General features: G+C 37.8%; 1 protein-coding gene across 1 annotated transcript; it reads right to left on the bottom strand.

The window, feature by feature from the left end:
• Positions 1–1740: 1740 nt before the first annotated feature.
• ATP6V0D2 (ATPase H+ transporting V0 subunit d2) lies at positions 1741–21346 on the bottom strand. Its single transcript, XM_061342783.1, has 8 exons — positions 21048–21346; positions 13644–13815; positions 11806–11984; positions 9400–9479; positions 7482–7559; positions 4092–4268; positions 2620–2697; positions 1741–2097 (listed from the first exon to the last, which is right to left on the bottom strand). The coding sequence occupies exons 1-8, from the start codon at positions 21175–21177 to the stop codon at positions 1936–1938; spliced, it is 1056 nt and encodes a 351-aa protein (XP_061198767.1). The 5' UTR covers positions 21178–21346; the 3' UTR covers positions 1741–1935.
• Between the last annotated feature and the right edge of the window lie 663 nt (positions 21347–22009).

Here is a 22009-nt window from a genome sequence, read left to right as displayed (position 1 = left end):
GACTGTAGCCATAGCAGCTGCATATCTTCCCTGGCACAGAACGGTTTAGGGTGGAGAACAGATTCTTTCCCCTTCGAATCACTTCAGAAATTTCTTGGCAGCAAGCCAGCTGGTTTGTTTTGTGCAAGTAAGGAGGTTTGATTTATCAGTACAGAAGTAATCATGCACTCTGCTGAATTCTATGAATTCAGTTTCTGTGTCCCAGACCAGTTAACTTTGTTATTTTCCTGCTCACAACAATTTTTTTTTAATGATGTTACTAAAAATTACAGAAATGTGCAAATTTCAGACAATATAGTCATATTACTTCATTTCAATTTATGAAATAGTTTGTGATATAAGTGTGAACTGGAAAGTGTTGGTCACAGACTAGACTGGGAAATACAGATTAAGAAATGCAAGATAATAAAAGCAGTGCAAAGAAACAACTACGCATGACAAAATTAAATTGCAATCCACAAATCTTACATTTCAGCTTGTTGGTTTTTTTTTTTTACTTCTGAAGTACAAGATCTATTAAACAAAGAAGCCTCAATATAAAAATATGATTTGTATTGTTTTCATATGTGCTCATTTCTTTCAAGTCAGTTTTTCTAAATTCTTAGTAAATTATTTGTAAAGGAAACTCTATGAAAAGTATTTTTTAAAGTAATAATGTAAGATGCCCTGTGATATGCCATAAAGCAAAATATTAAAAATCTTCTCAATTCTCTATTAAATCAGTATGGGATGTAACCCTTTGGCTATATTTACAATTTAAGAAGTGTGGGTTTAGCTATAAAAATGGTAACTTTTTCTATTTCTTATATATGAATGCATGTGCACATGTGTATATTATAGAGATACATTTTATCTCAGTTCTTAAAACCATGATGCCTGAATGTTTTCCATAATTCTGTGTTGACATCAGATATGTTTTATTATTCTGTCTACTCAGCAGAAAATTTATTTTATTTCTGTAGCATATTACTAGAAGCATAGTCAGCTGAAGACTGAGATTTGCTGTTCAGCCTGAAACTAGAGAGTCATGCAGAAAATAAAGGTATGGCCCATTTCAAAGATACAAGGGCAGATTTTTGGATGGAACAGGAAGCCAGAATGTTGATACAGCTTTCAAAATCCTTCCTTTTTCTTCAGCAGGATTAATCTTGTCCTGCTACAATCTGGCTTCAACTGTTTGCTGTATTTTTAGTTACCAGTCTTAGCCACATCCTCAAATAGCTCAGAGGTGGAGTTGTTTGTGTCTGATGTAAAACTGATACAGACTTGGCTGGTATTTTCATTCATGTTTCATAATGTTTCCCAGTGCATACATGAAGACAGTGCCTTTGGTGTTCTAGGAGATACTTGTGTTGCTGTGGAGTAGATCAGACACCAATTGTTTGAGACTAATGGTGTTCCTCATGTGACCATCAAGAAATAAGTGAAAACATTTTCATGAAAATGAAATTAGTTATTTACATTGAGCTGAAGAGAGTGTCACAGTTAGAAAGGTTCAGGAAGCTCTTTCTTGAGAGATACCTTAGGGGAAATCTGAGGGTAACTCTAAAGTTTCTCTCCTATTTGTGTTTTAAGTTTGTTGTACAGTCTTGTATGCCGTGAAGGCCCTAAGTGTACAATAGAAGTAGTGGTTTAGCTGGCCCTTTGAGAAAACAGTTAATTCAAAATTAGGCCATTAAAAAGCTTTTCAGACATCATTGGTGTAAAGCTTATGTCCACAAAATATAAACAATATATATGTAAGACCTTACAGGAAGCTTTTATTGATCAGTTAATTTAAAATGGGGACAGTGGGAAACAAATTACTGGCAAAAACTATGAAGGAGGATCATTAATATAATTTGAAACATCTGCTGTTAACTTCTGAAATAAGATTTTTCTTCTCTGTGAAATAATGCATGTTCTCAAGCATTGTAGGATTATCAATTCTCATATTTAGAAGATTGGAATGTAGTTGTTAATTTTGGTTCTGTGCCTCTGAGAAATACATTCAGCAATCCACACAATATTCCGACATTCTTGTTCCTTTAACTTTACGTAGGCATAAAATACTCCAAAATGAAACTGGTTGTTGAATGCAAGCACATTCAACTTTACCTGTGGAAAAGTTGAAACAAGTGTTATGATAAAGAAGGCAAATGTGATTTTTCTATGGTATATTTTATGATCAGGATTTCTATGTAGCTTTGCAACCATGATTAGATTTAGGAGTGTCTTGAATATAGATATAACTGAAATGTCATCTGTGGATTAATTTTGGTAATAGACTACAGCAACATTACAGGTAAGTAAAAGGCAGTGGTGAAATACCTGTTTCAGTAGACTCTTCAAAAGAAATTTTGTTAAGCAGTTTATACAAGATGGATTTTGGATAGGCCATCTGAGTTGACAGTTCTATAGCTAGTCTTCAGAAGAAAGTCCTGGGATTTATTTTATTTAAAAAGGTAAATCCTTCTATTATGATTCAGCCAATTGTTAACAGTCATAGAAACACTGAATTCTTGAATATAAAGGTGAATGATGTGGTATAGTAGAATCAAAAGCCTGGGTCCTCATTCTTGTTTTAAATGTTAATCCAGGTAACTTTCATTTTGGTATTTGAAGGTTAGAAGCTCTTACCTCATGTTCAAAAAATGCATCTTCCAGTGTCTTGTCTCCAGTGCCACTCCCTACACGTTCAAACACAGCCTTGTATTCCTGAAAGCATAAACAACCACCCAGTGGAAATGAGGTACTTTTGTATTCTGTGCAGCACAGGTACCTTACATTACCTTATCAATTAATCTACATTATGTAATCTTCCTGTATAGAAGAATCATGCAGAGATTACAGTTCTATATAAATCAAAAGTTAAAAGCATATAGTCAGCGAAAGAAAGAAAGATCATGTTTGTTCTTGTATTTCTTACCGTCATTTCCTAGAACTTAAAGTAATTTACTAATTTACTGAAGGCACTAAAAGAGACTTGACTTACTGTAGAATGACACATGACCTTTCACTCTCTTGGACAGAGAGCATTGAACTTCTTGTACAAATACTATCTGCCAGAGCCAGAGCTGTAAATGGAGCCAAAAACCTGAACTCTGATCCTCACATGGCTTCTCATTTTATTTCCAGTAGCCAGCTGGATTTGCTTTATGTGTTAATAGTGTACCTAAATCCATTAGTCTGATGCATCATCCTGGAATATTCTGCACAGATAAATTTGACTTTCATTTCTTATGTGTTATATTTCTGTGCAACTTGCTTTTCTGTGCATTTGTTTAGTTTTTCCTATAAAGTTGCAGTACAGTATAGGTCTAGTACAGTGGTTCCCAGATTCATGTATGTATCCCACCATCATAGTAATAGACTTCCTCTGGTACCACATTGACATGGTGACATGCTTCTAACATTCTGCTTATACACAGGTACAAATGTGCACCTCTAGCGCTGTTTCTTCTGTGGGAAAAGGAGTAGACCAGATATAATTTTGTTTTGTGTACTTACATGGAGGTAGCTTAAATAATATAGGTAGTCAGAATATCACAGTTAATTCAGTGTTGCATATTGATTAATCTTCAATGCACTAGGTGCATCAATATTAACAACTTCATCTACTTCTTTATCTACTTCTTTAATTCAATCACAGATTTAGAGAAAACTTTTCAGAAAGGCATTTTTTTATAGTACCCTAGCAATAAATCAGGTTTGCACTGATCTATGTCATGAATTGTTTGGTCAGCTCACTTTAAAATGGCTTATGCATTTGCTTCAAAATCTTGGAAGTAGGAGCTGTGAAGTAAAACTCAGTTTGGGGAAGGTTAATGAAGTAGGAAACATTTTGTTTATTAGAATGTGGTTTGGTCTTATTTAAACATCACTGTAAGAAGAACTTTGTATCACACTAAGGTGATAGTATATCTTATGTCTTTGTATCAAAGGCCTTTGATTCCATATATATCTTTATGGGATCTTTGTTATCTTCATTGGGTTTTTTTCTCTCTCAAATATGCTTTTGAGTTATGTGACTACTCTGAAACTTTGCAGATGTCAAAAGATGTTAAGTGTTTGTATTTTGGCTTTTTGTTCTAAGAAATTAGTTTACATACTGCATAGTAATCTGCAACACACTTCACTTGCTCGTAGTCATCTGCATTGGCCAGCAGGTGTAAGCCTTCTGGATGCAGTTTTCCACAGGTTGGATACAGCTTCTCTCGGTCATCTTTACTCAGCTCAGTGCCAAATGAATTAATGGTGATGATAAAGGCACGTCTGTCTGCCTCAAACTTAATGTGCAAAACAAAGAACAAAGAGGTGTTATTAGAGATCTCACTCTAAATTAAGATGGGATATAGGGGGAATCAGTAAGCTAAACTTCAAAGCATTAGAAACATACCTTATATTAAAAATTGTAAATCCTTATTTGCAAATAAGTGTTAGATTTTAACTAGAAAACGAACAGTATTTTGCAAGCACAGCTTTTATCCTGTTCACTGAAAATATAATCTCTGCTACTTCCTTATTTCCCAGTTTAGTTACCCAGGTGTTGACAACAGAAAATCTCCTCACACACCCTTCTGAAGTTATGAAATAAAGCTCTTACAAATAATGCAGGAAAGTACCAAGAATCAGTAGTACTGTTCTGGGTTAACTCAAAGTGCTGTTGAGAGCAAAGGCTGAAAGGAAATTCTGGAAAAAAAAAAAAAATTCTGAATGCACATATTTAAAATGACAGTTTAATACTGTGGAGGGTGCTGTTTACTTGCCAAGTTAAAGCTTTCAAGTGTTTCAAATACAAGTTAATTTTTAACCCATAGAATCAGAGGCTGTGTTTCTTCTCCCAGCTTTAGATGCCTTTAGTGTCTGTATTTTCCGTGCAGCAGTAGACTGAAAGTCATTCTGATGTCTAGATCTCAGGTTGTTCTTTTGTACAAGGCAAAATTTCATTTGTCATTGTTAGAGTATGAATTAAAAATATAATGGTAAATAAAAATAATCGCACTCAATTCAGTCTGATTTAAAGCTAGTCTTCTGAAATCAAAATTGACTACAGTTTTATTTCTTTATTACCTAGTTTCATGTTGTAAGAACAGCAGAGAACAGCTAATTGTAGACATTATGCAGAAGGATCTTCAAAGGAAGCATATACTGCATATCCACATTTTAGGCAGCTTGCAGAATTTCTCATGCTGTAAAATTCTGATCTGTTTTAAGCAGAAAGGTGCTCTCTTCTGTTGCATAAGACAACTGCAGTTGCAACACAGTTCTACAACTTCAGCAGTTAAGCACATATTCATAGATCCTACTCCTGTGTACTGGAACACACTGTAACAGGGACCCAGCTGCCCTCTGGCACTGACTTCAGAGTAAGGAAAATGAGTAAACAATAGAGAAATAATCAGAAGAAAATAAGCGTGCTTGAAAGGATTTCTAGATAATGAATAACAGGGTCAAATTTCACTTGCCTTATTAATATGAACAGGCATATCAACCCCAGTGAAATTGTTTGGAAGGACAAATGCTTGGTTTTTTTCAGCTTGTTAAAGCCATGTAGAATTTAGCTGTTAGATTTGTAATTTGTTGGAAAAAAGCATTCTCAAATGCAATTGCAACTAATGCTGGCAGGGCATACTGCTGGTGACTCCCAGTTTGAGAAAATTTGCAGGATCAGTCCCATCCATACAGATACATCAGTTCATCAAATTAGTGGCATATGAAGCTCTCCATAATGAGTAAGGCCATGAAGCAATTACTTTGTGACTTGGGATATTTGATTGCTGGAAGTAGAGGTGGAGTCACAGGATGACCATTTCCTAAATGTTCTAGTTTCCATATGGGAAACTGAAATAGCATGTTGGCTACTTGAGAATTAGCATGGGGTTCTGTAGTTTCTTGCACATTCAGGGTTAAACATGCAACATAGTGCATGTTCCCCACTCTTCCATGGTACAAGAGAGACCATCAGTATTTTCAGTGTGGAAGGTTGGCATTGTGACTAGTGGTCAAGGCGTTTGGGAGCCTCATCCTTACAGGGTCAGGATGGTAGTTTTACATATAAAATTACAAAATAAATAGTGAGCATTCTTTTGAATAATTAAACTTTGGCTTTTTGTGAATACAGCCATTAGCAATCTGCTGCATCTGAGTCTTCACACTATTAAAATGTTATAGAAAAAGAAATAATTTTCAAAAAGTTTATCCTCCTGGCTGATTGATGTTAGGTAAGGATTTTACAACATTCTTAAACTAAAGTTGGTAAGTAATCTACTCTCATCGTGAATTTCTAGCTAAAAAATGAACTTTCTGAAAAATCTTGAATCAACTGTGGAAGCAAGTCTTTAGCTCCACCACCAATCTCTTGATTTTAATTTTTTCAAAAAAGAATATTCAAAATTCTTAACTTCTGGTCAATTTAACTTGATTAAGAATATTTTTGTTAGAATATAAACTGAAACATTATGACCTGGTTAAATACAAAATGAAATTGCAATCCCTTGGTTTCATAAGATATAATTTAGGCTCATTCTTCCTTCAGGAGAGTGTTCCTAGGAGTATGATCTCTCCCTTATAATGCAAACTTTTAGTATGATGTCATCAGAGTGCAGGGAATTTTCCTCAGTTTTGCTTATCCAAAAAAAAAACAAAAAAAAAAAAAAAAAAAAAGAAAAAGACTCCTGGGGGCAAATGTGATCTGACTTTCTAACCATGTGTGATAAACCCCCGGGGGGGGGTGGGGGTTGGAGGGGTGGAAATAAAGAGATGAATGCCGAGAACTCAATTTTAGGAACTTTTCATAATTTCTGCATCTTTTATTACAGTAACAGATATAAATGTATCATTACTGCGCTGAAGGTATGATCTGGGTAGGAGGATGTTAGTAATTTTGTATGTCATAGAAGGAAAAAACCTATCCTGAGTAGAGACAAAAATAAAACATGGAGTGTCGGACTTTTCTGTATGATAGTAGTTTCAAAGGTCATTCAACTACAAATTCAACTGTTAATAGGAGAGTAAACAAACATAATAGTGCCATGACACTGAAAGATTATTGATTAGTAAATACACAATAATGACAGACCTTAGCTATCTCAAATTCAATTTTGAACTAGGAGGTGTAATAATAATTATTATTTTTTGTGTGGGTTTTGTTTGTTTGTTGGTTTGTTTTTAGTTTTTCTGCATAACAGAGAAATGCTAAGGGGCAACAGTTTGAGTGTAGTGAAAAATTTATTCTGTTCTGCTTTCTGTTACAGAAAAACATTAACTGAGGCCAACTCCTCTCCGGTAATGGAATAGCTGCACCTCTAGTTAAGAAATAAAAGTCATCCTAGGATAAAATCTCCATTACATCTTAGAAAAAACGGTTTTTATTCAGAGGAGAATCAAACATTTGACCAATTACATTGCAAATGGAAACAAGAGGAACAGGAAAAACAAAGTAACCTCATAATCAAAGCACTGTGGAGTCCTTTCATGTACAAAGACTGAATTTTTCTTACCTCAAGAATAGGTCTCATTATTTCTGCTGTAGAACCACCTTGTTTTTCACAAAATGTATAAAATGCCTCAAGATAAGACTATACATGAAAGAAGAAGAGAAATATTTTAGATTCTCCTTAAGACCTGGACCAGCACAGCACATTATCATGAACCTAATTTTTTATATATTTCAATTAAATTTGATAATTCTACCTATGAATTTAAATTCAGGTATGTGCTTAATTAACTTGCTGGATTTAAAGTTCAAATATTGAAATGCAGATGTCTTGTTACTACAATATGGGTTCAATTTTTTTCAAAAATTTTGAAGGACAAATATGTTTTCTTTGCTCTCTAAAGAAGGAACACTCAAGCTCCATTGAGCTTCCACTGCATAATGAGCAGATGGCTGAAGGAAACCCTGCATTTATACTGTGGAGGAGGGGATTTGGGAACAAGCCACAGCCGTTGGGCCAGCACTATGAGGATGCACAAACTAATCCCTACTGCTCTACGCTAAACCCTGGATTAGGACGAAACAAGAGAGAAAGCTTCTGTAATACTGGTCTGCAGAGCCCTCTGGTCTATTAAGGATTCTGGCTGTCATACCCATTTCAAAATACCTGTCAGGAAGGATCCTAAATATCTCAAAGATGCAGTACCCCCCTCCCATCCCCCAAAATACTGTCTTAGCAAACATTTATGTTACCAAAACACATTTGCTACAACTTCACACAATCTTGTTAAAAGAAGCTGTCACTAACTGGGCAATTAAGTGAATTTTAAATAGGGACATCTCAAGGGGAATCTGCTGCATGGGATTATGCATTAGGTTCTGTAGAGGGCTATTTGATAGTAGAGCTGAAACATAACTGATCACACTGACAGATGAAGCAGAGGAGAAAGGCTATATTAATAATTTAGAAGTGTTTGAAGAATGATCCCCCTGATACTTAGAAGAGTGAGAAGAAAAAAAAATAAGTGTAAATGTATGGTCATCCACACAGGATATAAGAATCAAATCTGTATGCTATCAAATGGAAAAAGAGTGTCTATTTTAGTAGTACCATGAAAGAATTCAAATACTTGGGCATAACTGGCGTTGTTTTGAATGAGAGAAAGTAGCAGAATATTTAAGAATCAAATACTGGCTTGGGAATTTATAAATATCACTTGTAAGACAAACAGAAAAATTTGTTTGTTTTCTCCTAGTGCAATCAGATCACTGTAAGAATAATTCCTGCAGTCTGGGGTGTCCATTGTGAAAGCAAGATAACAAAATAATTTGGAGAGAATGTGCTGGGATGAACCAGCAGCAGAATGAAATATGGATAGCCTTTAGAGACCATCCTACGAGTATTGACCTGTGTGCTAATATTTGTAAAGTACATTGAAAATGCATGGTACATGTTAGATGCATATCTTTACAGCAGTGTTCTGTAGCAGTGCCAAAGATAATTTAAAAAGGAAGAAAATTATACAAAACCCTTAGGTTAAAAAAAAAAAAATAGACTCAAAGCTATCAGACCTTTTCAAATCACGCCTGCCTTTTACAAATAAAAATCAATGTTAGCCAAAAGCCTGTCTAGGTTCACTTAGGAGCTAACAGTTCTCTGGCATTTGGTGGATAACTGAGTTATTTGTAAACAAATGGATCTGGATATTAGCCTGACATCTACAGCATTTTCTTTAACGAGGTATTAAATTAGAATTTGGATGCAGACCTAAAATTTGAAAACTCTCCAAACAGTGGCATAGAAATGACAAGAGCTGGATTTGATTTTTGGACTTGTCATCAGCCAGGTGACCATAGACAGCTTGCTTTATCTCACTATACTTCTGTTTCCCCATCCATAAAACAAGATTAATGATACTCATCTCCTCTTCTGAGACACTTTGAAAAGCCCCAAATACTACTGTTATGTTGCAAGAACTTGCCTTATACAGCTTGTTGCGCATTATTTCAATGTTCATTTCATCCAGGTCATTTTCAGACAAGCAGTCTTGAAAGAAAGCAGCTGAAAGCGGAGATAATTATATTACAGTATAAATCTACATGCTGATAATATGCATCTCTTGTCTATTGTCATTCACTAGTGTGTGAGTAATGATCTGAGGTTTCTGTTGTATAAGACTGATATAGCAGAGAGGAAGAGGAATCCTCTTGCTTTTCCCCTTATCCTCCTATTCCCTCCCCCCCCCCCCCGCCTTTTTAATGAGAATCTGCTGTGAAGGGAATCAATCAGTGCTACAGCCAGAGCCCACATCTCCAGAACAAATCAGATGGAAAATGCTAATGAAAGCCTTAATCTTCTCTGAAGTGTATGGTCTGGACATCACGAGATTTTCTAGTGAAGAACATGAGATACTTTTTATCTTAAATCATGCAGTCATTCTGCAATTGTTAAGGAGAATCTTCTTTCCCATTTTCCCTTCTCCTCTTTGGGCATGTCTGTAGTGGAGGAAAGGAAACAAGTTGTAACCAGTAAGGGGCAGAAGCCTTGACCTTGACCCTCTGTGCTTCCAGGTCCTCTGCAAAACTAAGTAGGTAGAAAGCTTTTGAACAGGGAGATAGATGACAAAGTTCATTTGTGCAGTTAGACTGCATAAAAATACTGTATTCATAACCAACAAAAGCATGACAATCCCTTACTGCTTCTAAGTTGTGCCAGTGGGACAGACCAGTGCTGCATGGCAGAGTGTTGTCTCAAACAGTGGCAATTAAAGTTGGTATTTAGAGCACCTGAGCCTGGCTGTGCTTTGTGGTCCTCTCCCTTCCTACTGTTCCAGCATCCAAGTTTCGGATGGACATTAGAGGATGTAGGTTTGACAATGAACTTTACTGTATCTTTGTAGATAAATGGCCCTTTAATTCATCCCATCTTTTTAAAGATCTGATACTACTCTCTGATTTTACAAATTTGTTTAGAGAAAAAAAAAAATAAAAAAGCTGGAAATTTACTTTCAGCTGTGTAAAAAGTGATTTGTAAAACCAGTTTTCTGCTGGGATTTCGTCTTCTAAAGGATTTGGTAAGCAACAGTTCATAGCTCACTGTGGTCAAATCACTGCCCTCAGAACTTTGTAAACACTGTTCATATCTCTTTCCATCCTTGTCTAGCTACATTTCACTGTATGGGGTGTTAGTGCCCAGGTGCTGGCAGCAGGGGCTGCGTGTCCTGTCCTGTGCTGGACATAACCAATTCCAGACAGTTCCAATGGACCCACCACAGGGCACAGCTGAGCCCTCAGCCTAGTGGGAGGTGCCTCTTAAGGACTTACATAAGGAAGAAAATACAGGATGTAAAAGGAGGTGTTAAAAAAAAAAAAAAAAAAAAAAAAGAGAGAGAGAGAGAGAGAGAGAAACTGCCTTGTACTGACTGTAAACTCCCCCTTCTCCTTGTGCCACTCATTGCCTCTCCAAAGGCATGGAGTGTAACCTGTAATGATAACAAGGTGGCAGAGGAGAGGAGCCTGGAGGAGTGGCACAAAGAAAGGAGGAAAGATGTTTTCCTTAAGTGTGTAAATATTTCTTTCTTTTCTGTTTGTTTCATAATGCCTGGATCAGTAATTAATTCTGCATATATTAATCAACAATAAATGAGGTTAATTTTGCCAAGTTGAGTCTGTTTTGCCTGCAGTAATATTTTGTGGGAGATCTCAACCTACAAGCTCTTTTCCCCATTTTGTCCCCACATTGTGGGGCCAAGCTACTATGCCTTCCTGAGAAAGCAGAACCCAGAAGTACTCAAGGTGAGGGCATACAGTGGTTTCATACATGTTAAATCTATCCACTTTCATCTTATTCTTGGTACCTTTCCCAGCACTGCCCCAAAGCTTGTTAGTTTTGGATTGTGTTGGGTGCTGCACCACACTGAGCAGAGTTTCATCCCAATTTCGGAATGAACATTCCCAACCTTGACTCTGTTTTGCTTTTATATTTAGTTTTTCAAAGTAGCAATTGTGTTTGAATCATGCCCAAATCCTAAGAGGGAATCCAGGTTCTACCACAACATCTAATATTTATTAGTAACTGTCCGCTATTTTTGAGTTATAAATGCAGGTGTTGAAATAAAAATCTAGATGCTCTAAATCAGTGGCTGCTTTGGCTATAAAAGATATTCATTGCACTTCTTTGTGTCTGCTACCCAAGGTTGATACCTATTAATAAATGTTACTAGAAAATGTCTTGAACGTCACTTTAGAACTGCTTGATCCATACTTTGTGTTCCGTGTTACTGAAATACAGCATATTCAATGGAAAACGTTACTTCATCTGAGATATCACTAAGAATATAGGATGAGTAGTTTCAAGAAGCAAATAAGAAATAATTTAGTGCTCTTACCTAACGGTGTGTCAACCAAAATTGCATTGAACAGCTCAGTGGGGTTTGAGGCAATGCTGACTGCTTCCATTTGCTCAAAGCTCCCCAGTGGATGGCACTTGGGAACCAGTTCAGCTATGGGCCGCTGATGTAATGTGCCAGTTATTAAAAGGATTATGTTGTCAATCATATAGCTGTATCTATTTGAAAGAAAAAAGATATGTATCTTTAAGATGAATTTCCCTTTGAAAAAATACAAAACCAAGAGTTTTGAAAAGTAGCAAAAATACTGAAGTCAGAAACAAGCACAGTACTTGCAAGTTTGTACATTCACTATGTATCAAAATGTAAATCACCTGAGCTAGCAGCTTCTCAAGTTTGGGATTTTGTTGTTTCCTATAGACCATCTGGACAGAGAAATGCGGGGGAATCTCAGCACTAAAACTGCTGAGTTCATGCAGGGCGACCAATCTTGGGGCTTTCTTCTCACTCAGCAATAAACATCCTCCCATGAGGAAACTAAGACCAGGTTCTCACAGATTTCTTCTTTATTGCTAAGTTTTCTATCAGCTTCTTACTAGTTTTACTGTTGGAGAGGACAATGACAAATTTGTCAGCGACTTGGAAATGGGAAAGCTATTCCCTTGGATGCTTAGAACAAGGATGCCAGTCTTCAGCTTGTGTTGTTGATTCTCAATGCAGCTAGAGACATAGGAATTAATATGATCTCACACAAAACCTGTGAGGGGGCTTAAGGATCTGGTGAAGTGCAGATCAGTGATTTAATAATTGTGCTAAATATCTTAAACTAGTGTCTCCATTATTCAAAAAACAACAGTGTTCAGAGTTTGTGCCTATACATGTACACATGCGTGTCAGTCAGTGTGAGAAAAGAGCTTTCATAATTTTCCTATTTTCACTTTCATATCCCTGAAGCAAATCGTAAACATTGTATGCCTACTGGTCACAGCTCTCTGAGGACAGTGTTTAAGCTCCTGTTGATATATGAGCCTAAAAGTGCTCAGCTACACTTGACACAAAAAAAAAAGAAAAAAAAAGGAAAAGAATAATGGTACTTTATTTTGCTGTTATGATACAAAACCTCCTTGAAAGTAAACTGGCCAGTCTAGTGTTCTTGTTATAATATATTAAAAAGTTAAGATAAGGGGAGTGAGCATCATTGAGGTAAAATATCCTGCTGATATTTCACTAATCCATGCTGGTAGATCCCTTTTCCTAAAGTTGGTTAAACCATTCATTTACAAGTTTTATTTGTTTATGACTGTATTGAGACCAGAACTTTCTATTCAGCTGGCATCGAACGGCACTTGTACTTTAAAAAAGGTACTTGAATCTTAGTATCTTGCAAGACACAACTGTTTTTAATGTTCAGATGGTATGAAAATTATGGTAGGTGTATGATGTGTCATCTTTCCCCTTTTAAAAAAGTCTTAACTTGTCATGCCTGAGAATTAAACCACTGCCTTGTATATCGTGAAACTGTTCATCTTGCAGGAGTCACCCCTACAAAGTTAAGTTTTGCAAGGTCTCTGACTTAAATGATGTTTGAAAATTAACACCATTTTTCTCAATCTCTTCCACTCCTCCTGCCACTGAATACAGAAAAAAGTCTGTTTGTGTTCTTTAAAATAAGTATTTGCAATAACAACAGGTCTTCATATGTGTATCTTTTCATAACTTATATTAGCAAATAAAGTATGTAAATATTGCAGTATCAGAGTAATTTTGCTATTTCTGAAACTTGATGGAAATTCCAGTACAATACATTTACACTGTTTTAACTGGTAACTGTGTGGTCTTTGAGTCTGTGTGGTGAGCTATGTGGTAATATTACTTACGTAATAAAATTCAGAAATGTGGCAAGTGGTTCAAAAGCATGGTTTCTGAAGTAATGAAATTCTGCAAGTAGCTTTGCTTTCAGTTTGTCATCGATGGTGGAAATAGTGAGAGGGCCAGTTTCGTTAGCCAAGAAGTTGCCATAGTCTGTAGTCTGCAGATGTAACTTCAGATCTGGAATTAGATTCAAGGAAGACCAGGAGAATAAATTGTCATTATTATTGCCTACGAACAAAATAAACTCATTTTAAATATTAATTTCTAGCATTATACTTTCAGATTAAGCAACTGTTTATCAAAAAGATTTGGGCATACATTCAATATAGAGTAAATGCATAATTAATGCATTTTTGTACTGCCTTCTACCAGTAAGAGTTACTGCATGCCACAGGAAAGCACAAATAACTTGCACCTTTGTGTGAAGTTTCACCAGCAGCTTTCATTTCCAGCCACAACAGGTACAGTGTTAGTTACTTCTGTCCCTAGCCCTTTCCCAGTCAGGTTGGTTCAGTGCTTTGCTTTCACTGATCTGCACCATTATAATACATCGGTTGTTTTGTCTCCTGCACTCCTGTGCACTGTTATTCATTGATAGGAATTGTCCTTTAACTTTGTTAAGGTCTTGATTTTTTCATATGAAACATTTAAATTTCAGTTAATATTACCAGCTTATATTATCAGGCTGCCTGAAGAAGAAGAGAGAACACATCTTGCCTGGCTCAGATTCTGGGCTCCAAATGGCTTCTGCACTGAAGCACTTGAAACAGCAGAGTTACACCCTCTTAGCGTTTCTAGTTTGGCTTTGTTTGGTTTATGGCTTCAACTACCAAATCCTATGAAATTATTCCAGAAATTTGGGTTAGCGTGTCATATCCTGTCTGAGCTTCTGACCCTGGTAACTGAGGAAAATATGTTGCTTGGGCAACAAAGTTGAAAGACACTTTCATAATATCAAAGAATTCATTTGACACATTTCCTCCTCTAGCTGTTTTCCACCATGAAGCAAAAGTAAGAATTTGAATTGGTTCTTAGGGTTCAAAGCAGTGTAACATTTATTTTTAGAAAAGCCCCTGCTATATTGCATAATTATTTTCAAATGCTATATTAAAACTGCTGTAAATTGTAGATTGGGATAATATTATGTGGTTTGGGCATTCATAATGTTTAGATTTCCAGGTAAAACCTGGATATTTAAGGAAAAAGACAGCAACACTTCCACTGACTCAAATAAGGGAAGTCAATATGCAGTTATTAAGGTCTGCAGTTATCAGTATCGTAGCTACGCTTTCCTGTTTCCCCATGTGTATTCTTTCTTAGCATGCAGTAAGGTTACCGACACTGAGATGCAAAGCAAAAGAACTAGTACACTGCAAATTCAAACTTCTGCCTTACTGAGATAGACAACCCTCAGAGTTTTCTGTTCAGGTTGGTTGCCACTTGAACTCACTATGCTAGTTACAGAATCATCTAGTGGTTTGGATTGGAAGGGTCCTTTAAGGTCATCTATTCCACCCACCTTTGCAATGAGCAGGGACCTCTTCAACTAGATCAAATTGCTCAAAGCCCTGTCCAACATGACCTTGAATGTTTCCAGCCTCTCTAGGCAGCCTATTCCAGTGATTGACTTATTATAAAAAACATCATCTTTCTATCTAGTCTGAATCTCCCCTCTTTTAATTTAAAACCATTACCCCTCTCCTATTGCACAGACTTTCTTACAAGACCTCTTTCTTATAAGTCCTCTTTAAGTATTGAAAGGTCACAATAAGGCCTTTCTGGAGCCTTCTCTTCTCCAGGCTGAACAACCCCAACTCTCTCAAGCCACCTTGTAGGAGAAGTATTCCATACCCCTGATCATTTTCGTGGTCTTCCTCTGGACCCACTTCAACAAGTCCATATTTTTCCTATACTGAGGACTCCAGAGATGGACACAGTACTCCAGGTGGAGTCTCATCAGAGTAGGGGAATCACTTCCCTTTACCCACTGGACATGGTCCTTTTGGCACAGCCCGGGATACAGTTGGCTTTCTGGGCTGCAAGTGCACGCTGTCAGCTTATGTCCAGCTTTTCAACCACCAGTACCCTGAAGTCCTTCTCCTCAGGGGTACTCTCAGTACCTTCATCCACCAGCCTGTATTGATACCGGGGGTTGCCCAAACCCAGGAGCAGGACCTTGACTTGGCCTTCATGAGGTTCACAGGAACCACTCCTTGAGTTTGTCCAGGTCCCTCTGGAAGGCATCCTGTCTCTCAGAGTCATTGTCCACTACCCACTGGTGACCATCCAGCCAATACCTTATCTATGAAATAGTCCAGCCATCAAATCCATATCAAATCATATCAACAGATTCTTGGATGTGATAGCCTTACTCAGCGAGCACTCAGGATTTGTTAGCATTTCTGTAGAGCTTCCTGCAATAGACTGAACTTATGTTATTAAAAAAAAAAAAAAAAAAGTAAAAAGGTAAACGTACACAATTTAGGAAAGGAAGGAAAGGAAGGAAAGTAAGAAGGGAAGGAAGGGAGGGAGGGAGGAAGGAAGGAAAGGAAGGAAAGAGGAAGGAAAGAGGAAGGAAAGGAAGGAAGGGAAAAGAAAAGAAAAAAAAAGATTAAGAGATAAATAAAAATGCAGAGTTATGCCCCAAAATAAGCCTAAATTTGTTAAGACCATCTTTTTTAAAAATCACTAATATTTTATATCACAGCTACGCTTACTGTGAAAACTGATTATTTTTACTATCTTTTTTATTGCAAAGAAATTAAAAATACTTGGCTTATGGTGGGATCAAATAATACTACATCAGTACATGCAGAGAGCTGAATTCCAGCTTTCCTCGATTCATTTTCACACTAGCCACTGATACCTACCTTGAGTCATATTCTGTCAATGCATTTCAAACACAGAGGTTTTCAGGTACATAAAGCAGACTGCAAAACCCAAATATCAGTCCCAAGCATTGACCATTCCAAAGTGTGTTTAACATCATCACGGGATGAACAGAAACCAAAACTGCTGACAGAGTAGTTTGACAAGACTCTGTTACCTTTGTTAGTTCTTTGGTTGACTGAGTGGCTTCAGAAACCATGCCCTAATGTAAAGCATGAAAAATATTGGCTGCAACACTAATTAGCTTTAGCTGACTCTCAAAAGCTAAGGAGGAAATACTGTGCTGGGATCATTCCATTTAGGACCCTGTCAGTTCCACAGCCTGCTTTATGAAAGTATTTCTTCTAACTGATTTAATAAACACAATCATGCATACTGTATAAAAGGAACAAAATTAAACCCTATATCCTGGCCTTTGCCAAAACAACAAAGAAAATAGTTGTCCACAAGCTCCAATACCATATAATATCAATCAGGAATGTCATCATCAGAGTTCTCACCATGACAGAACTCAGTGCAGCTCAGTCTGCTCTGCTGGTCTTAAATTATAGTCTGCCCTTTTGCTGTTGGTATTTATAATAAGACCTGAGAATTTAACACACTCAGACACCTGTAATAGTAATGTGACCTGATGACCTGGCAGAAGTAGGTGGTTGAGTGTTACATGGGCTTCAGATATTCCTGTCCACCAAAACTTCTTAGTGATGCTAGCTGCTCCTTTGCTCAGGGGCTCTTGGAGACCTATATAAGACTGGGCTTTTCAGCATGTCCACGAGATCACTAGGAAAGAAAATTGCTGTATTTCAGGTATCATTATTGTCATCCATCTGCATTGTGTATTTCCTCCTACAATTCTATGCAGGAAAATCATATGTAGGAAATGCATGACTTTAAAATAATGTCACATCATTGAGTAAAATCACATGATTTTACTCACAATTGAACAGTGACCAAACACAAGTAACAGTTTGCCTAAAGGGAATTAATGCACAAAGTCAGACGAATTTAACATGATGCTGATCAGAAAGGAGTATAGAAAGAACTTAAACAAAGCGTGAACCTGGTCTCTTGGCACCAAACACATGGTGTCTTGTCTGACTCCTCACTTTGATAGCCCACTACCATGTTTTCAGTTACAGTTATTTCAGCCACTGTGTGCTGGTCTGGCCTGGCTCTGGCGAGTTAAGTGAACTTATTTCAGCGGTGTTGGTGGAAGCAGAGCTGGGCTGCTTGTTCTTCTGTGACCAGGGTTCCCTTCTAAAGAGCAGTAGTCTTTCCATCACACAAGGAAGCAAGAAAAGAATTTAACACCCCCCTATCCTACTCCAAAGACTGTCATTAGGGTTCCTCTGGGGATCCCATTCCCCAGAGGGAATAGGGCCAAGCTAATAGCATGCCATGTTGCAGAGGTTTCAAGCCAGCATTGCAGCAGGGTACTTCCATGGAAATTATAATAATTCAAACAAGCCCACAAGGATGTCTGAATTAACCTGAAGACTTCTCTCTGTGTGGCCCTTAACTGAGAGGACATGGTGGTATCGGAAGTTAATTCACAGCCTCCTTTTTTCTTTCTGTCTCACTATTACACTTTGTGATGATCAAGCATACGTAAAGCACTTAGCTACAAATTTCTTGTGGTTCTCCTGTACTGTCATTACGGTTTCCCCTCTAGAGATATCAAAACCACTTTGAAATTAAAAGATCTTTTTTATTCTATTTAGGGGTTACTTGCAGTTGTTTTAGTTTTGTTTCTGCTTGTTTGTTTTAGCGTATTTATAATATTTTTAATTTAGGCCAGGTTTTGTGCTGTGGTGCTATGTAATAGAATGCAGAATGTGGTAAATTTATTATCTTTTAATATACATGACATGAACTGAAGGTACTATTAGATAAGCACAATAGTACTGCAGTACAAATCCACATGCTGAATCTTTCAATTCTATGCATAAAGCTCCAGGGAACTACAGACCAGGCAGTCTCACCTCTGTGCCTTGCAAAATTTTGGAGCAGATTCTCCTGGAAGTCATGCTAAGGCACATGAAAGACAACAAGGTGCTTGGTGACAGCCAGCAGGGCTTCACTAAGGGGAAATCCTGCCTGACCAGTTTGGTGGCCTTTTATGAAGGGGCTACGGAACTGATGGACAGTGGTAGAGCAGTTGACATCATCATGCGCAAAGCGTTCGACACTCTCTCACATAACATAGAATCATAGAATCATAAAATAGGGTTGGAAAGGATCTTAAGATCATCAAGTTCCAACCCTCCTGCCATGGGCAGGGACACCTCGCTCTAAACCATATCACCCAAGGCCTTGTCCAACCTGGCCTTGAACACTGCCAGGGATGGAGCATTCACAACCTCCCTGGGCAACCTATTCCAGTGCCTCACCACCCTAACAGGAAAGACTTTCCTCCTTATAGCCAATCTAAACTTCCCCTGTTTCAGTTTTAAACCGTTACCCCTTGTCCTATCACTACAGTCCCTAATGAAGAGTCCCTCCCCAGCATCCCTATAAGCACCCTTCAGATACTGGAAGGCTGCTATGAGGTCTCCACACTGCTTTCTCTTCTGAAGGCTGAACAGACCCAACTTTCTCAGCCTATCTTCATATGGGAGGTACTCCAGTCCCCTGATCATTCTTGTGGCCCTTCTCTGGACTTGTTCCAACAGTTCCATGTCCTTTTTCTGTTGAGGACACCAGAACTGCACACAATACTCCAAGTGAGGTCTCACGAGAGCAGAGTAGAGGGGCAGGATCACCTCCTCTGACCTGCTGGTCATACTCCTTTTAATGCAGCCCAGGATACGGTTGGCTTTCTGAGCTGCGAGCACACACTGCCGGCTCATGTTCATTTTCTCATCGACCAGCACCCCCAAGTCCTTCTCCGCAGGGCTGCTCTGAATCTCTTCTCTGCCCAGCCTGTAGCTGTGTCTGGGATTGCTCCAACCCAGGTGTAGGACCTTGCACTTGGCATGGTTAAACTTCATGAGGTTGGCATCAGCCCACCTCACAAGCGTGTCGAGGTCCCTCTGGATGGCATTCCTTCCCTCCAGCGTATCAACCGAACCACACAGCTTGGTGTCATCGGCAAACTTGCTGAGGGCACACTCAATCCCACTGTCCATGTCAGCAACGAAGATGTTAAACAAGACCGGTCCCAACACCAATCCCTGAGGGACACCACTCGTTACTGGTCTCCAGCTGGACACTGAGCCATTGACCACAACTCTTTGTGTGTGGCCATCCAGCCAGTTCTTTATCCACCGAGTGGTCCATTCATCAAATCGATGTCTCTCCAATTTAGAGACAAGAATGTCGTGTGGGACAGTGTTGAATGCTTTACACAAATCCAGGTAGATGACATCAACTGCTCTACCACTGTCCATCAGTTCTGTAGCCCCATCATAAAAGGCCACCAAATTGGTCAGGCAGGATTTCCCCTTAGTGAAGCCATGCTGGCTGTCACCAAGCACCTTGTTGTTTTTCATGTGCCTTAGCATGCCTTCCAGGATGGATTGACCACTCAGGCTTACATTGTGATTACATTAATAGTTTAGGCAGCCTCAAAATTCTGTTGTATATGGAAATCATCAGGTTCTGAGCTTCTGATTTCCCAAAATCCATTACTGCATACCCAAAGCAACCAGTGCTTAAGCCAGTGTGAACTTATTATTTCTCCTTGTTCCTTTTTCAAATTAATCTGATAAACTTCATGGTAAAGAAATTATTTCAGTGTGCAATTATAGCTTTAATTTTAGAGTCAGGGAAAGAAACTTTATGTCCCTGTAGAAAAGTGTTTTTTTTTTTTTTTTTTCTGTGGCGTTTTTTTCCTGCCAAGTGACTAAAGGTTTGTCATATGATTCTTTGTACAAGTCTGTCCACATCAGGCTGTGACCAGTCTTGGCCACAGAAGGCTGTTTTGGAAACTAGTGTGTGTTCTCTTTATTATGGTGGCAAAGTCACCTTGAAATAAGCTTTTTCTTTCTTTTTTTTTTTTTTTTTCTTAAAGCTTGAGATTCATTCAGTTTTATCTTTGTTACCAGGTTTTCTTTTCCTGGTAAGTAGACTGTACCCCACTGCCCTAAAACTTGTGAAGTAATAAAGTAATAAAATTATACCTTTTCTAGATAAATTCGTAACCAAATGGTAAGCTTTTAGTGAGGTTTTTGGGAACTATTTTATCGAGCTAAATGATATGAAACTTGAACAGTTTTATAGAGTGGTTAAAATCTGTGAGAAGGTCACCAGTCTTCATAGGAACTCTATGGATGAGATTTCTGAACCTTATCAGTAAACTGGAAAACCTCATCATCTGGATTGCTTTCAAATCACAGTCTGTGCAATCCTAGGGTAATTTATCTGGAAAGCTATTAAATATGAGAACAGCTCTTCAAAGGACATCAGGGTCATCTCTGGTTTTTCAGATAAGTTCTCAACAATTCAGGCTTTTACCTTCCCTTTTTCAGAGGTCTAAACAACCATATTTCTTCCCAAATAAAACAAACCAGCAGACTTACCTTCTAGCGTCTCGCACTGTGCTAAGTTGACATAGTCTGCACTTGTCAAGATCCCAGCTTTGAATCCTCGGACTAGACCCTCCAAGTAGCCATGATCCACATTGAAGTAAAACTCTGAGTATCCCGGCATGGAGAAAAGGAGATTTAATTTCTCTGCTGGGTACTTGATGGTACTGAGTATCTGCCACCAACTGTTTTCCTCCTCTTTGGAAGGAGTGACAAATAGTCACTGATTTTCTGCCAGCCTATGATTGTGTTTTACCAGCTGGTTTCTTCCTGTTTATTGCTCCTAGTGTAGTTCCAGTATACTTGATGCTTACACAACAGCCAGCCAGCAAAACCAACTCCCTCCTGCCAGAGTTAGAAAATGAGCCTACTATTGTTGAAAGAGAAGCCAAAAAGGAAGTGTAAGATTTAACCACTGCTTACAAGAATGCTCTGTAATGACAGAATAATAAGAAAGCATATTACAAAGCCTGATAGCATGTTTTGCATTTTTTAAAATGTATTGCAAACGGGAAGTTATCTGTGAATACCTGTTGAAAAAAATGTGTCTGCTCTACAATGGTGGGCTGTGGTAGAACATAGGCTATTCAAGGAACTCAGATGATTTTTTTGGTATCTCTGTATACCTTTTTTTTTTTATGTTTTTGATTGCTGGAAGTTTTCTTCTGCTCATCACTAAGTGTGTATAAGAATTATAAGACCCTAATAATAATCACAATGAATATTAGATCATGTCCATAGATGAAAGGTTCTTGAAGGGTTTGACTTTAGTTAGCCTTTAAAGTGAATATCCAGAACTGACCTTAAAACGGGTTTGTCCAAGTTCCAATAAAATACTCTAGTTATATTCACTAAGATGTGGAGAAAACCTAATATTTTTTCTCTTACAAAATATTGTTTTCAGTAACACAAATTTAGACCCTTTTTAGACTTCCTGATTTTGATTCAGTTTAAAT

Source organism: Neopsephotus bourkii, unplaced genomic scaffold (genome assembly GCF_033783945.1).
Source record: "Neopsephotus bourkii isolate Nb327-2 ecotype Australia unplaced genomic scaffold, CSIRO-AGI_Nbou_v1 NB_1820, whole genome shotgun sequence".
Lineage (NCBI taxonomy): Eukaryota > Metazoa > Chordata > Aves > Psittaciformes > Psittacidae > Neopsephotus > Neopsephotus bourkii.
Note: the sequence above shows the minus strand (reverse complement) of the source record. Positions and strands in the feature narration are given on the sequence as shown.